The sequence below is a fragment of the Lepisma saccharinum genome, chromosome 2 (genome assembly GCF_977018435.1).
Source record: "Lepisma saccharinum chromosome 2, izLepSacc3.1, whole genome shotgun sequence".
In the NCBI taxonomy this organism is placed as follows: Eukaryota; Metazoa; Arthropoda; class Insecta; order Zygentoma; family Lepismatidae; genus Lepisma; species Lepisma saccharinum.
In genome coordinates, this window is record NC_139230.1 from 114092828 (window position 1) to 114111601 (window position 18774).

Genomic DNA, 18774 nt, shown 5'->3' on the forward strand with positions numbered 1-18774 from the left:
TGTATATATATATACACCCTGTCCGAAAATTAGTAGTTTTCGAGATAATCAAATTTATATTGTTATTAATATGTTGCCTGGTAAACTAAGAGTGTATTTTTTTTATCACCACTTGTAAGTTTAGGCTCACCCGTACTTATATGTGATTGTTATTTGGGACAAAACTTTTTATTTCAACGAACCACTTATTTGTTAGCTACCAGAAAACGCTGAAATATGTGAAATACAATGAGCAGTTTTTCTCAACTCATCATTTTATGTGGAAAATTGTCATTTTTTAAAAAAACAATAGAAAAATCGATTATCTCGAAAAATACTAATTTTCGGATGGGGTATCATATGGTCAAATTTATTGCAAATTGCTTCTACTTTAACCCCTTTCAGGGAATACATCTAATTACAGGTTACCCTGTAATATAATATATATATATATATATATATATATATATATATATATATATATATATATATATATATATATATATATATATTAGCAGGTAACAATATGTTATAAACACATTCTTACTTTCCAAAGAAGCGCTCATGTGGGATGGCCAAACGGATCCGGATCCGAAAGTTCTGGATCTGGATCTGAAAATTCCGGATCCGAAAAATGTTAGGATCTGGATCCGGATCTGAAAAATGTTAGGATCCGGATTTTGGATCTGCCAGGATCCGGATCTGGCCATCCCTAATGTAATCTGAAAGGTCAGAAAAAATTGTTCTACAAACACAAAAACTCAAAAATCAATAAAAATACATTATTAGTAAATAAATAAACTATAAATATGAATAAATAAATGAATAAGTAAATACATAATATTCACTTACACACCATCATGTTGACATGTGATTTATTTATATATTTACATGTATATGTATTTAATTATAATTTTGACAATGTTAATTTGTAATAAGTTGTTATAATGTTGTGAAAATAGAAGAAATAAAGAAACACAGGAGTCGTTTCATGCTCAGAATAAAAGCAGTGAAAAATATTGCAAGAAGAAACTACCCATCAAAATTATGGGTTAGTCCTAATTGGTAGCTAGGAGGATGGTGATCATCCTCCTAGTGTTAAAAAGAGTTCAAAAGTTCATGGCTAAGGAATCTATTACAAAAAAGGGACCTTCCACCTTATTCAACTGACTCTTTCATAAATTAAAATTCCGTGAATGAACAAAGGCACAAACATTTGCTGACAAACCTGACATCCAACACGACATGACAATATTAGTGCGTGGTATTCTGGAAAACAATTTTTAGACAGTTTCCAGCAGTGGCACCCTTTCCCCATGAAGTGCAATGCTTCACAAGGAGATTATTTCGAAGGTGACAGCAACTGCTAGTGCGTAAGTAAATATATTTTTCTTTCACAGGGCCATACTGTCACAGCTCATATATACATCACACAAATAACATGCAACCCTCCCTCTCTGTCACCAGCCTCTATGGGGTACTGATTTGCATACAAGCTACAAAACCAGAGACCCCAAGATCATCCTAGATAATACGTGCATGAATGTTTCATTGTATTTGGTTCTATTTCATCAGTTCATTATTGATCTTCATCATCATGACAACAAAACATACAGATTTGCCTATCCCCTCTCTACTTTGTTCGTGTCTGTGGTCATTCATACAATACAGATTTTGTTTTTTATTCTATTTTGCAGTATGTGCACAGTGCTTGGCATGTAGTGATGGCCTTATCACTTGTATTCTTACTCCCTAAACGGTCAGGTAAGAAAGAGGAAAGTAATAACACACAAAATTTGAATGAATCTGAATTATTTGATGTTAATGATTACTATTCTACTAGTCCAGTATTTGTTGTTACTTCAGACTTAGACAATTTACTTACCACACAGTCATGAGGTTTTATTTTTCTACTATGAAAACTTTTTGTTAAAGTAGTCTGTTTATTGAATTATAAAATACAAATTATCTGCAATGCTGAGATATTCTTTGCACAAGCAGAATACTGTGGAGATTGCCCTCTGTTAATAGATCTGATCTTAAGTTTGTCTTAGTGTGATGCCACACTTTTGTGCACATATTCAATCACTAATTCTATGTTTGTTGAATTGGGATAAATTTGAATTAAAATTATGTATTTTTATATACAGTTTGGTAAGTGGTACCAGGTAAATGAAAAATATCTTAATAGAAACATTCCATAGGTTTAATTTTTTAGCATTTAATGTGTTCAAACATACTCTTCATTAAACTTGAGAGAACAGGTCGAAATAGCCTTACTGAAATTTTGTAAACATTTAGTCATAGAGGTGTTTATCTTGAAAGATCTGGTAATTATTTCAGCTTGTATTATTTTCTTGTGTATTCTAATAGCTTATTTGTTGTATTTTTTTTACCATTTTATTAATATACTATGCAGTGGAGCTATTATGATGGAAGACAGTACATATTTATTACTAATTTTGATGTTCGCTGATTGTCTTTTGCTTGGAACTATTGTTCTATGAATGTCATAATTTATGTTTACGTTATTAAAAGTGTATGGCCGTTCTTTTAAACAATGCCTCATGATAAAATATTCCCATCATACTTTGTGGACCATGATAAATGTGTGCTATGTTCATATGTGCCTTTTGCCAGGACCATGAGCCAGATACCAACCAGTCAATGCATAATACTGGTTATAATGTCATTTTCTAGGTCACTTTGGTGGCATTATTAAGCCATTAATTTCAGCTCCATGTGATGTGGGATGTCGACTGTTGGAAATGAAATGTGATAAATTTATAAAATTATATGTGTGATCAAGTAATGAGTGTGTAACTTTCTATACTAATGTTAAAAGTTGTTTAAATGTGTTTTTTTTTCTGCAAATGAAGACAACTTTTTTCACTAGGCAACAAATTGTATTCTCATTTTCTTTAAGTAAAAAGTGAAATTCTCGTCATCAACTCCAGTTAACACATATGTGCATGCGTCTTTGTAGAAAGAAATTATAGCATATGCTTTAGGAGTCATCAGAGGTCAAATGTGTTCCATTTTATGCAACATACTTACATATAATTATTTTGTCAAGATAATTAAGGACTAGAGACTGGATATTTTTGGTAAATACAATTCCAAAAATTTTGTGATGAGCAATTCTAGAATTGCAAAATATAAATTGAGCAGTTCGGGAGTAAAACTTGATAACCCACAAATGTATGGAACTGAGAAATGCAAGTGAAAGTTCACCAGACCTTCCTGTGCATTTTTACCAATTAACGGCTACTGAATGGAATTTGTTCACTAATTGTGATCAACAGGAGACTGTGCAGCAACTGAACCCAATATTATTTCAAATTTGATCGGAGTGAGGGTTATCAAGTTATATTCCCAATCCATTCAATTAGCAAATAAGGTTTTAATAGATTTTATGATACACAGATGCACATGATAAATATGAGCACCGAAATGTAGAAATTGTGTGTGTACAAAAAAATCTCACATTGGCCTATATTTGTCTTTTTACTTTATTTTCATTGTAATTAATTAACTTCATACTGGAATCCTTCAACTGCAAATCACAAAATTTCTAAGTATGCACTTGAGTTTGTAGAAATTAGTGTGTAAATTTCACAAATTAGTGAAACTTTTTTTGTGTATTTTTAAAGTATTTGCTAGAAATGCTTCATGGAAAGTGTCAATAGGAAATTAAAAACTTATGTGTGTAGTATTTGGAAAAAATTACTTTCTACACAATCGAGTAAGTTTTTATAAATTAACACTAATATAAATGTTGTTTTGAAATGGTATTTGTATATGTGGCAATGATAAGCACATGTACTAGTTATGTATAATATGTATTATGTGCAGATGTAAGAAAGAAGAAAGAGCTTGATGTTCTTTGTGAATTATTTGACAGGTGTATTGGTAATACTTCTACAATACTTCTCTGGTGATTGTTTTCAGAAGTGAGAGGTGGTGTTACAGTTTGTATATGTAATGGAAAACCTAAAATGCAAGAAATTAAATTATGGGAAGGAATTCTGATATTTAGTTGCACTGATACTGGGAGAGAGTAAGTGTGTTATGTCAGAAAATGTAAAATCGAGGGTCCACTGTATATATCCTAAAAGTATAGTGTCCATTGCTGACACACCTTGTATTTGAGTGTTCCTAGGTTTGACTCTCTGTAAGGCACATGTCAGTGGTAACATCTCATGCCTTTAGTGGCTTTCTGGTACAACTGTAGTAGCACTGAGTGTAAGACACTCAGGCCCAGGAGAACATGACTATAACATTCACATCCTAACTCTAAAGCAAGTATTTATTCTTTATTCCTGTTTCTCTTTTCCATTTACATATATATGAATTTAGGACATATTTGATTTTCAGTGCAGTATGAGTATTGTATGTGTATGAAAAATTTATAATTTTTAGAAGTTTATTTCAAGTTTTAAACCACATCTTTTTGAATGTGCAGATATATATTTAAAAAATGTAGGAGGGGAATTGTTTATTGTTGAGAGTTGAAGTTTTTCAAAGAGCCAAGTTACCATTGGAAGTAAAATTTTGGTATCCTCCTCCAATCAAGCAGTTAGAAGGAGGAAAAGGAAAAAAAAATGAAATTAAAAGAAAAATGTAGGGCCATGATGGTTCCACAAAGGAGAAATTAGGTTAAATTTCAATTTTTTTCTTCTATGTGGAGAGGGATATCAAAATTTCATTTCGCATGGCAGACCAGTACTTTCCAAAAATCAAAACTGATGTGTACTAATCTCTTTTATATAGTTCTTCTGCTTTCTTCTTTTCTTTTTTTTAACATGTCTGCATGTTTCAAAGGGCATGCCTGAAAACCTCCCAACCCAAGAGGGTTACAATATTGAACTATGTGTCTAGTCAGCTTTGAAAGATGACAGTAATATAGATTTTGAAAGGAAAATATTCAAGGATTACTGTTCTTTTCCTTCAATTCTACTACAGATGAGATAGCTGTGCACTTATGAAAGTCTCTTGTCCACCATGATTTTACTTCTACTACTAGATCTAGTTTGTGATGCTGTAAATGCTTAATATTAATTTTGGTCAACAGTCTTGCTTATTTTTGCACTATGTGATTCAGTTCACAAACACAGTGGATGGTGTAATATGATTGGTGCACTGTGAGAAAATTCGGTACAAAAATTTGATATTTCTTTCAAAGAAAAATGTCTTGCTCGTTTGTCTTAAAGATGTGCTCATTGCATTTGTTGATGTTCTGTGCTTTTACTATGATCTGTCGTAGTTGTACTTGTTGTAATGAGCACATTATGAGGATAATGAAAATGGGTTGTTGACAAAGTCATTGATAAGTGTCCAACATGACATGTAGCACATTCATTTTGCCAGTCAGGATTAGAATATCTGTATATTTACTATTAAGGGTGTATTGTAATATCTTCTATGGTGCATAACATTCAGTGCATTCAGTGCATTTGAGGATAAATGAAAGGTTGTGTACTATTGTAGGTCACAGATGTAGGCAATTTCTCTTTCTATTCGTGCCTGGTCGCTGGCCCTTTTTCAGATAGGAATTTTATTGTTTGGTTGTGGATAGCAGGCGCTATCTGTAGGGTGTCTGACTGCCACACAGAAAACCTGGGTTTGATTCCTGGGGTGGGTGATCAAAGGTGGGAATTTTTCCAGCCCTGCAGAAAGCTGCTCTGGGGCTCACCCAGTCTCAATTCAATGGGTCCCTGGGGGCAACCCTGGGAGAAGTAAAGGCAGCTGGAGCATGGTGCTGATCACATCATCTCTAAAATGGCTTAGATCAAGAATGTGTGGGGCCCCACCCCCACATTCCCTAGGCCTCCCTGATGGCATAGTGGTAACATTGTTGCCTTGTAATCAAGGTGTCCCAGGTTCAATACCTGGTGGAGGCACATTGCACAGTGGTTCAGATCCCACTTACAACTGTAGGTCCAGTCCCAATTAGGCTACCTGTGCATAAAGTGGACTTAAAACAACAAATGGGGAGAGGAAAATCTCATACTTACAGAATATGTGCAGCATATCCATCATTTAATATGATGAATGACTCAAACCTGTCGACTAATACATTTTCCAAATGATCCATATGTGTATCCTCATAATAGATGGGGAGCATTAAAATCACCCAACAGCATAAATGAGCCTGGTATGTTTTGCAAAATTTACAAGAAGTTAGCTACATGTATGCTTTGTAATAATGAATTTGACAAGATGTAAACACTAATGATAATATCTTGCATTTGAATGCATGCTATTATCATATACTATATGTTATACTATTATTGTGATAAATTGTGCCAAGTAAGGAGGGCCATAATTATATGGCAATAAGATAAACAATGTTTCACAGTGCATACTATTCGTTTCTTGTGAACAAATTAATATTAGCTGGCATTCACGGATTAGACATAAAATGTCCAGTTTTCTCAAGGAGAAACTACTGAGTGTTCTGATGGACCAAAACTTGTATTTCCAATTCCCTGGTGGATTTAGTAAATTAAGCTTGCAGGATAGTTAGGAGATTACCAGTAAGTCCATGGATGTTAGGCAGAAGTTATAATGTACACAATAGTTCTGATAGTATTTGCAGTAGAGAATTGTATAACTCCTGGAAGTTTTCTGGCACCTGTGAGTTCATCTGTGGGTCATTTGTCAGATAATGATTATGCAAAGTCTGTTTCATTTGGTAGGAGTCTGACTGTGGATGCACGTTACTTCCAATTGGGGGACAGTGAGAAATGTCATCGGACAAACAACAGAAAGATGAATTTGCATAATACAGTTCTCTTGGCACACTGTGCATCTCACATTGCCATGTTTCATATCCACAGTGGAATGCACTGCTGTGGCACAAGGCCATGGATTTTTTGTTGTTTTCTCACTTCATTTTGCAATGAAGGTTCTGGGTGTGTAACTGCTTTTTAATAATTGCTTGGTATACATCTCATTATTGTTGTAGCCAAGAAAGTGTAGTCTTGCCACAGCCATTTAGCTACACTGCTGCTCATGGAAACACCCAAACAATTCTTTTAACAGAAAATAGTGTAAGGATGTTGGTTGTACAGGGTCAACGAAGTTAGTAATAAGGTGTGTTTTATACAGCGTATATTGACACATCTGTAGATTGAATTGTATCTTCTGCAAAAATGCTGCATAAGAAACAAACTGCTGGAGTACTAATTGAGGTGAGTGTACTATGGTGTGGGAGCCGTACCTTTAACAAATGTCATGGAAACTTCAATTTCATAGTACATTTTATTACACTGTCCTGTCAGTTCTCCATCATTGTTAACCCAAGTAAGGAACACACAGACATTAATTAAATCAACCTACAAATCCTATACTCCCAGGAAATCCTCCAGGAAATACATTGTTCCTATTCCATAGATATCCTTTTAATGTACTTTTATAATTTGTGCACTAACTACTAGACCTTTTATAACTTGTGAGAGAATTATTTTACCTTCTGAACAGAGCATAATAATATAAAGCTCCTTCACTCATGCTTGATACAAAGCATTTAGAAACAAGTTACAATCCTCCTTCAAAAACTTGTAAACTCTTCTCAGTAACGACACTAAACTTTCTTAGTGAAGATCTGGTTCTATTCTTATTCATGCCTTTGGCATGATACGGTTCCAATACACTTGTTCCAAATTATTAACTTAACTTGCAATTGAAAGCTCAAATACTTAGTTCACGATCACGTAGACCTTACCTGTATCAATACTCATGCCAAACTGCCTCCCAAACAACAAATCCCAATGGTCACCAGAAGCAATGGTTGGTACTTCGCCCTTGTTTCTTAACAACACACGGCCAATACATTTTAAATGTACAGAAGGATGAGTCTGCTTTTGTAAGTGTGTTACTGTGGTTCACATCTAGGATAGGGTACACAGAGGAACCTGGATTTTACATTTCCCATGGTATACATTTAATGTTCTCTGTCTTAATGTGAAAAAATGTTAGAATTATTTTGTGGACATATATTTTTCTCATTTTGAGATTTCCTAGAATTATTGTGTGGATATATATTTTTCTCATTTTGAAATTTTCTAGCCACAGTCACCCAAAGAACATATGATTGAGATGCTTCTGACCTTGAATACCATTGGCAACAAACATCATGCTTAGTATAAGTTGGCAGAAGTTGTTAACTACTTTTAGCTCATTGTTTTGATTTAACTTGAAAAATAGCATTACATTTTTGTTCTCTCAGAGGAATATTCTTTATCACTGTTGATGAGTAGCTACACAGAAAACTGTAGTAAATTTAGTTGCCATATTTTTAATTCATGTTCACAAAGGAAAGTAGGTCAGTCAAAAGTATTTACATTAATAGGAATCATCACCCAAGAGAAATTAAATATCATCTTGCCTTCACTGTTAATGAAACTTCCACACTTAAAAATGTCATTGTCAAGTAGAGTTTGTGTTTATGTATTATGATTGTAAAATTGTGAGCTTTCTTATTTCTTCTGATTGTGCACGAGTTATTTTTGTAATATGTTCTTCATATGTGTGTTAGTTATTTTTTTAATATTTCTATCATTGAATTCAGTCATGAACCGTCTTTTTCCACCTTCTCTTCTCCTTTTACACTAACCTATTATTGTTTCAGGAATATTAATGCAGGTTCATCCACGTTGAAGTAATGCAAATTCTTACTGACAAATATATGTAATACTGAATTTGAAAGAGAGAACTTATAAGAAAAAATTGTAGGTGCATTGAAGATTTCTCTGCATTTGCCCAGTCGCAGTTGGAGTATCATAATATTCCAAGTCCAACTTTCAGTTGCAGTTTTCTACTGCTTGAATAATGTATACTGAAACATTTGCACAGATGTCCTGTAATGTTCTATGTCTGTGGTATGTTGACTAGTTTTCAGTGTGTTGTGAATGTTGAAAAATGTATTGTGAGACTGTTGTAAACATTAAAGCATGAAAATTTTAAGTTTCAAGCACCTGCTAATTCACAAGAAAGACTGACAGTGCATCTTCTGACGTAGTGTTCCAGTAGAGAAATGGAATGGAGTGGGTTTTGAATCTCAAATAGATAGTAAAAAGTACCTGCTCAGAGTTGTCAATTTGTGTTGTACTAATATTATACATTGGATTGAACTGCTCCATATTAAGTTCCCATGCAACTTTTTGGATTTAAAGAGACCTTACATTTTAACCCTTGAACACCCAACTGGGACATATATACGTATGTCCCAGATAGCATCTTCACTTAGTATGCGAGTTTTGGGACATAATGTGACTGAGGTATTGTCGGGAGATACGTGTTTTGAATGCTACATGAGCCTTGAAGTATGTTATTAGTAATTATAGGGACATGTAATTTGATTCTGGCTATATCCAGGGAGAGGGGGGGGGGTGTCATAAAGAAAATGCACCCTTTTTTGTCATTTTTTCATCATAGATTCTTAGAACATCACTTCTGTTCTTCAATTCTGAATCCAGCGATCCTTTTCTGTTTGCAGAAAAAGAATGCTGGTTTTTCACTTACATGAAGAGTACCTGGAACAGAGAGAGGTTAGGGGGGAGGAGGAAGTCTCGCTTTGGTTGGTCTACAGAGCAGTCAACAAAGCAGCATGTTTTTTTTTTTGCAGAAGTTCCAATTGCCAGGACATCAGAGTGAGCCAAATTACTAATGGCAGGGTAGAGTTAGGGTGGGGAACTGAGTTAGCTGTGTTATTTTTGGTGCCTGGCAACAGGAAGAAAGAAAGATGTGTCACCTTTGTGTGAGGTCAGAGATCCAACAAGAGAAAGCTGACACGCTTTCTTGTAAAGGGTGAACACTTTAAATTTGCCTTGAAAAGCATACAGTCATGTGCAAGATTGATTGATTGATTGATTGAATTGCTGTTTTAAGTCCACTTTATGCACAGTAAGGCTAATCGGGACTGTGACTACAGTTTAGGATCCGAACCACTATGTGCCTCCACTGGGTATGAAACCCGGGTCCCCTTGATTACAAGGCGACAACGCTACCACTGTGCCATCAGGGAGGCCCTCATGTGCAAGACACTAGTCACTTGTGCATAAGTTGCTATGTTGAGAATTGATCATTGTGGCTTTTCCCTCCAAAATGAGTATGGTGTGCAAGATGGCCAGAAGACCCAATTTGTCACCAAGTGATATACAGTTGCATACATTGTATACAGAATCAGAAAGGGGTGATGACATGAATGACATGATGACTAAAGGGGGTGATGACAGTGGTGACAAAGACTCGTTACTATATTGTTTCTTATGTATAAACTTATATATATAGTTTCTGGTGTATAAATTGTTCAAAAAATGCCTGTTTCTGTTAAGTTTTGGGTATATACGAGGTGTGTGCTTTTATTTTTGAAAACATTTTTTTTCCAAAAGTATCAGCAACAAGTGCACATTTTGTGCACTGAGAGTGCAACATATATCAGGCAATATGCAGGTACCATTTTCAACTCTCATATACCCTCCCAAAGTTCAAATTTCATTTAAGAATTATTTTTTTTATTTTCACCTTCTTCTTTCACTTGGTAAAGCAAAATGGTTTTATTTTTTCTTCAACAAAAGTTTGAATTGAACAAAACAAGGTATGATTTGTAACTCTACCATTCATAGTTTCCAAGATATTAAATTTTATTTAAAATGTTGTGGAATAGTAAATTTCCTGCTGAAAACACATTCGAGTTGGGCACAAATACCAGGAAAACATCCCTGGCATCTAAAGGGTAATGTGATTTTCTTAATATGTGTGCAAAATCTTAATTAAGGAATGATTATCAGCATTTTCTGTCTTTTCTATGCAAAACAAAATGATTTGTGATACAATAATATTTAATGTCTTCTGTCATCTTATAGTGCAGTAGAAATAGGCAAAAAAAAAAGGGGGGGAAATGAAGAGTGCTTGGCTGGAAAATTAAACAAAAATGCAGTGAACTAACATCTGTGGCAGAGTGGTTAGTCAGTGCGCTGTGATGCCAGGTGTTCTGGGTTTGAATGCTGGCATGCGTGTTCTTTGTGAGTGTCCCTTCACCATATTTCATTTTTGACGAAAACATGAAATAACACATTGTAGTGTTAATTTTTCATGTTTTTGAAAGGTGTGAGGTACATTTTACTACCATGTTTTGTCCTGAAATGAACTGCAAAATGCGAGAGGAAAAAAACTCTTAAACAAGAAATTTAGTGCTTATTTCCCAATGCGACACCTTTTGATGTCTGAATTATCCTGAGAGTTCTACAAATCACACAAAATTGTTTAATTCTGTAAATATTTGAGAAGCAAAAATGGACTTCTTTACACAGGAATAAACTTAATACTCTGATAACTATATATATATATATGCTATTTAAAGTGAAATGTTAATTTTGTGTAATAAGTATAGTTTTTAAATCAAATTTAGGGTTTTACATTCTTTTAACACCGATATGTCATTTTTTATATACCAATTTTGATCCTGAAATATGCCCACTTTTTGTATCGATATCTTGATCTTTTATTTACCATAAATATGTGGCTCTACGCATCACTCATCCTCATCATCGCAATTAGCCAAAAGTGACGGTAAACACACAAAAAAATGCAGTAACTTGTACTTGATTTGGGACACTTGGAAGTGTGGAATACGAAAAATATATAAGAATATACTTGTGCCTTTGCAAGATATAAATGGTTATTAGAATACCTACAAGTACTAATACAAAGAACTTAATTGAATTTTTCACATAATTTATATCGCAATTATAATAAACTACTGCCTGATTTGCTTTTCTCTCATCTAAAAACTTAATTGAAACACTGAACATAGTAATCATCTTTGTCATCAATAATTTTATTAAGAGTTGTGTATCTTTTTCCATATTTCTTATGTTTTAAGTTCCTAGAGGGAGAACAAGATTTGTATGACATAATTGTTGTGACCATGCACCCATGTCAAGTAATGCTTGGGATGCTACTTTAAGACAGGTTATCTTGACATAAAATTGATCAATATGATTCACACACCAAAACTGTTTTGAAGGTGAGACTAGTTGCAATTTGGAATGCTTACAAATACACAGGGTGCGGCAATATCCTAAGCATAATTTGAATAGGAAACGATGATGATGCTGGGAACAGTGTCATCATACTCTGCATGAAGTGCCATTTGCAGGAAGTAGACTGTGCTTCAGTTGTTTTTTTCTTTCTCTAAGTGTGGTGGATTTCTTTTGACAGACCTATACACAGAAAGTGATTTTCCATTATGGTGACATCCCGTGACCAACTCAGTCCATGGATTTGTTCTCTTTGGACTACTACCTATGGGGTCTTCTTAAGTGAGTAGTATTTTAAACACATCCTGCCATAATCTTGGAACTGAAGGATTGCATCAGAGATGTCAGTTCCAGTATCCTGACTAACATGTTAGAACAATTAATGGACAGCATCCTATGCCACTTGGAAGAATGTGTGGCATGTGATGGTACTAATTTGCTAGGAGTCATATTCAAACATTGAATGGTATAATTAGGTACAAAGGTTATTCAATAAAAATATTTTTTCCATATATAATTGCAACTTTAAATTATGCTATGAATGCTGCTGCACTCTGTATAAATTATCAATATCTTGCGTTCATATTCACTAAGTTGCTAGTGCATTTCTGTTGATCAAACTAATTTCCTTTAGATACTTTTTAGAATAGATAACAGGATTTATCTATCATAAGAGGAAGAAATATATTGATACTCTTCCCATCTGAACACTATTACCATGAATTTTGACTGCCTGTAAATATGCAACATTTTTGGCAGCCTACATTCATATATTCATTAGGATCATCAAATAACATCAAAATCTTCCCAGTTTGCAAGAGATCCACCACGGTGGTCTTGTATCCCCCCCCCCCCCCCTTTCAAAACAATCCTGGATCCTGATCGACAATGCCCTTTCACCCAGCAACCAATAACACCCCTGTTCCCAAATGGGATTTATTCCCAAGGTGTAAGCACTGTCCTATCCTCATCATCTTTCCTACTCTTCAGATTCTCAAATGTACCAACCACTCAAAAGGAACATGCTATACCTCAAACCTCACGAATATCCTTAACTGTAACATTTATGGTGGCTTTTACCTGTGGGAAACATCCATGACCCTCAAACACAGTATCAACAACAACAACTGCTCCTCCACCCAAAACCTGGACTTCAATGTTGCCTTTCATACCAACAGCCACAATACTACTTTCACCCCTTACCCCAATCCACCAACACCTCAGTAAGGAAATGCTGGAAGGAACCAAACCTCATCTGCACTTCTCATCCTCATTTCCACCCCATTCCCTTCTCCAGACATACCTCCTCCTCCCACATACCACATCCACCTTCTTACTCACAATTTTTGACAAGTCTGGTGAGAGAACCACATTTTACCGTTCCAACCGTATCTTCACTCTGGATCTGGTAACTTTGCAGGTCGAACACTTGTATCTGCAATATTTTACCTACATCTGAAAATGCAGTACCCGGTTATGAAAATTTAAACTTTTAGTGTGTCTGGTGAGTTTTTCCTGTTTTCTTCTCATTTGTTATATATCCCTCCTTCCTTTCGCTCACTATATGTATATTCTAACAAATGTTTCTCTTCTTGCTGCTTAGTATATCTGATAGAACATCCTGTAACTTGTCCCAAGATTTCGTGAGTTTTATTTTTTGATATTGCTACATATTTACTTATTGTATATGTAAATTCTCAACAATGTTAATATTTTCTGAACTGTCTACCTTCTAATTCGTTCAATCTTTTACTACTATAGCATACTGATACACACACACAATGTGAAAATTAACCATTTTCCCATCACCATGTGGTTAGCAATTAACGTGCCATTTATTGAAAACTACACATGACATTTCAGTACTGTCTTTTTTGTTCATTAGTATACATAGGAAAATATGACATTCTCAAATTACAAAGCAATACATCCATTGTTACCATTATTAACAAGTAACGCTTGAAAAAGTCCTTTGTTTCCCTCTGTTGTATTGCAAGATAGATTTTTTTAACTCATCAACAGCTGATTTTTTCTGATATATTTCACTTTCATATTTTAAGAATGAGAAGAAAAGAACACTTTGACAATCTGCGACAATTAGGGGCAAAATCCCAATTTACGATAATTCCCAAAATTTTCAGCTTTTGAAAATATTGCATAATTTCCATTTTTTCCAAATTAGAGGACAGGCGTTAATATTCTCAAAGAGTGGTCTTTTGTCATGCTTTGCTCCAAATTTGGTCCCTCCAGGGTCCATAGGGCTGATACTAGAAGCAAAAATACCTTTTTTTTTCTGAATGCTGGCAACAGTGCCACTCTTATACATTGTTATTATATTTTTCCCAATAAGAATTGCCCTATTTTCAACTGAACTAGGCATGGTTGTAGGAATGCACCACTGTTACATGCTACATTATTTCATTCACTTCGGTCTATTGTGATGAACACGAGGCTCCGTCCACTAAAAGTTAAACTCTTTGAAAATGGAATACAGTTCATTTTGCAAGAGCAGCCACTCTTTTGAAGTGGTATATGTATGCAATAATACATTAAAGTAATATAGAAACAAAATAATGTGTCATTCTTGCCATCATAAAATTTTATTTCCCAAGTAGTCGCTTTTGCACTCCTGTGAGTATTGTCAGTTTTCACCAATTGTTATTGCATTTTGTAAGACTAATAGTAATTTAGATACCTATATTTCCTCATTGTATGACAAAGTTACAAGTTTTTTTGGAACCAGCGTTTAATTTTATTGAAACATTTATTGCAACTTTTGTGTCTCAACTTCTCAAACCTGTTCATCAACTCCCATCATCTATTATTTTTATTTTTGTTAATTTACATCACTTTCCTGCCACTTTTGGCAGATGATTAGATGAAATTGATGAAGGGACATTCTAAAGAATCCCCAGGCCAAGACCCAAAGCAGGAACTTTTGTGGCATAACTTGGTCAACCACTTAACTATTACAGTCGGTAAACCCATTGAGGATGGGTGGGATATATATCCCAGCACCACATGGCTAGGAAATAACATGCCATTTCATGAAAATTAAACATGATATTGCAGTTGTCCTTTTTTTTTCGTTCATTAGTATACATATGAAGGTATGGTATACTTGAATTACTAAGCAATATATCCATTTTTACTATTATTAACAAGTGGTGTTTGAAAAAGTCCTTTGTTTCCCTGTGTTATATTATGAGGTAGATTTTATGAAAAGGCCTGTATCTCCTCAACCATCACCTTTTTTTCTGATATATTTCACTTGTACATGTAATAGTGACAACTTGAACAATGGTCGACAATTATGGGGGGTCTGGTGGGGATCCGCAGGCAAAGGGCTAATTTTTTTTTAATTTTCCAAAGTTACGTCATATGGAAATGTTGCATAATATCCTCTTTTTTTTTTAAAGTAGGACACAGGCATTACATATCCTCAAAGAGTGGTCTCTTGTTGTGCTTCCCTTCAAATTTCATCCATATAGCATATATAGGGCTCCCTTCAAATTTCATCCATATAGTATGTATAGGGCCAACACTAGATGCAAAGTCCCGAAAATTGTTTCAGTAAGTTGGCAACACTGCAGCTCTTATACATTGTTGTTATTTTTTCCCTCAAGAAGTATCAGTCAGTTTACGAAAAAACTGCATTGTTGTTGGAATGTACCACTGCTACATACTATATTTTATTAATTCTCTTTGGTCTATTGTAGTGGCCATAGGAATGTACTGAATACCAATTTTTTGGAAAAATTTCAATTTTCTTATACTTCCTTTAACACTTACTATTGGGAGTCACAATGCATATGTTTCATCTCTGCTGAAAGCCCTATCTTTATAAAAGAAAACGAACATCGACAATTTGTTATCAATTTTTGATACTTCGCAGCAAGTTTGAAAAGCATGCGCTTGAGAAGTCCCCGTCGAGTAAGGCTAAGGCTAAATGTTAATGCACTTGCATGGTGAGGCAGAAACTTCATCTTCTTGTGCAAAGATTTAGTGTAACAATGAAGGAACAAACACACTTTTTGCATTAAAGTTCATAATATTTTATTCCTTTTCAGTTAACATACATTCTGATAACTCATGTGTTAACGATATCACCTACTTTCATAAAAGTAAATTTTAAAGTTTTTCACATTTTCTAAAGTATTTTCAGCAATGATTGGGGGTGGGGGGGGGGCTTATGTGTAATGGCAGAGGAAGTAGATACAGAAGAATACGTTTGGTAGTCAAAATATTCCAAATCAATGAAATAGAAACTTTGTATGTGAAATAGAAACTTTGTATGTAAACTCTCTCCCACCCCATGTGAAAGATGTGTATTGTAGGCCTGTGCAATGTATGTATACATGCATTCACATGGATTTTTTTTTATATCTAGTCACTTTGCTGCTAAGAATATGTTACAAACCTCAAGTGTAGTCTCTTCTCATGGTACAATAATAGTATTAAAAAATAACTTGACAAATTATTGTGCCATTTTTAATTGATTTTGAGTTTTGTGTGTGTGTGTGTGTGTGTGTGTGTGTGTGTGTGAGAGAGAGAGAGAGAGAGAGAGAGAGAGAGAGAGAGAGAGACTGAGTGCATGTGTGGTCTTCTTGCAACACTGGCTAGAATACACTTATACAGCATTTGGACATGAGAAGAAAACAAAATGACACTCTGGTCTAATCATGCAGCATACATCTCAGGGTTAAAGAAAGATGCATATTGTTTTTGAATCCTTTTGTTCACTTCATAAGTGTACCATAGCATTAGTGTAATTAATGTACTACACATGAGATGTAACTTTGAAGAATACTGTTTTTGAGACTTTTATTTTTCACAACAGTAAAGTATATTATTTAATAGCAAAAAAGTTTTTCTTATTAAGTGTTGTTTTTATTTATTTTTTAGGTCTTGTGATATATTTTTTATTATGTTACTTGCATTGACAGTGCTACAAACAATTGTCACTTATGACTACAGAATGCATCTGATTTACATGTGATTTATATTAGATGTGTAACAATGGTGAAATGTAGAAAGTATGTATGAAATGACACTCTTTTTATTAAAAAAAAGAAACAACATACATTGAATAATAAACACTTTCATTAAATTATTTGTCTTATTTGCCTCACTGGCAGATCAGTGTTGTGAACATAACCTGCACTTGTATTTTCAACTTCCCATTAACAATGTGGTCTTTAATGTATGATCTTCTTTTATACTTAAATGGAATAGGTGAAGAACCCTACACCAAATTTTTTTGAAAATGAAAAATAAAATTGGAGGGGAACCTCACAGGGGTGCCCACAGCAAATTGGGGGGAGGGCTGCATGGTGTGAACCACAGCAACATTTTTTGAGGGGAGAGATTTTTACCTGTGAAAAAGGTTTTGAGAAATTTGTTATCAAATTTGAAAGGCAACTTTCTGCTTTGAGACTGTGCTGAAGCCTTCAAAGGTCAGTAATATTGTGTTGAGGAAGGAGGTAAAAATTGGGGGTCTCTTGCCATCCCCTAAATACTTCTAATAAAATGTTTTGGAAGAAAGAAATCTGCTCTCAATTCTTTCAAGCATCATTTTCTCTATCACTATTTCAGTTATTTTATATTGCTGCTTCTGTGTCTTGGGTCAACCACACTGATGGATAAGAATTATGATCTGATGTGTTGTGTCCTCCAGAAGGAGAACGGGGGGGGGGGGGGATACAATGCTTCGAAGATATGTGTCCGTTGGTCTGGTGAAAGCTTGGTAGCTAACTTCAAATAAATAAAGTTCGTACTTGAGGTTTTAAATATATATGTACGAGGCGCATGCAGAAAGTAAGTTTCCCTATTCTTTTCCCGTGAAAGTAAACATAATGAGCCGTGTAAATTGCACGTGCGCAGCAGAGCTAAGACGTATCAATCATATGCCAGGCGGACAGATCCCGCCTGGCGCCAGTAGCAAGGCAGCAGTGGTCCGAAGTGGAAGCTCGTATTCCTTCTCCCACCGCATGCCAGTATCGAGGCAGCAGTGGTCCAAAATGGAAGCTCGTATTCCTTCTTCCGCCGCATGCGAGGTTCGGTCGGTGATAAAGTTCCTGAATGCACAAAGCATTGCACCAATTGACATTCATCGTCAGCTCTGTGAGGTCTATGGGCCGAACATTATGAGTAAGCAGATGGTGTGTCGCTGGTGTCGGCAGTTTTCGGAAGGTCGTCAAAGTGTCCATGATGAAGAGCGCAGTGGGCATCCGTCCCTCATCACTGATAATCTGGTTCAGCTGGTGCGGCAGTGCATTGTAGAGAACCGTCGCTTCACGATTACGAAGTTGAGTAGCCTTTTTCCGCAGATATCGCGATCCGTGTTGCATGAGATTGATACGCAGCGCCTGCTGTTTAAAAAATTGTGTGCCAGGTGGGTGCCGAAAAACCTGACACCCGAACACAAAATGAAACGTTCAGGAGCAGCACTGACATTCCTGAAATGGTACCATGATGACGGCGATGATTTCCTCGACAGGATCGTCATGGGCGATGAGACGTGGATTTCACACTTCACCCCGGAAACCAAGCAGCAGTCAATGCATTGGCGGCATAGTGGATCTCCGGTCAAGAAGAAATTCAAACAGACGCTGTCGGTACAGAAAGTGATGTGCACCGTGTTCTGGGACAGGAAGGGCATTTTGCTCATTGACTTCCTCCCCAGAGGTGAAACGGTGAACGCTGACCATTACTGTGAAACACTAAGGAAATTGCGACGTGCCATTCA

The 18774-nt window shown here is 35.3% G+C and overlaps 1 protein-coding gene across 1 annotated transcript in view; it reads left to right on the forward strand.

Moving 5' to 3' along the window:
• LOC145984123 (transmembrane protein 8B-like) overlaps positions 1–17097 on the forward strand; it is a 248997-nt gene extending 231900 nt beyond the window's left edge. Inside the window, exon 13 of the mRNA XM_083117558.1 lies at positions 1677–17097. Within this exon, the coding sequence (XP_082973684.1) occupies positions 1677–1877 (201 nt within the window). The 3' untranslated portion in view covers positions 1878–17097. The remainder of the gene's footprint in view (positions 1–1676) is intronic.
• Positions 17098–18774: the final 1677 nt, after the last annotated feature.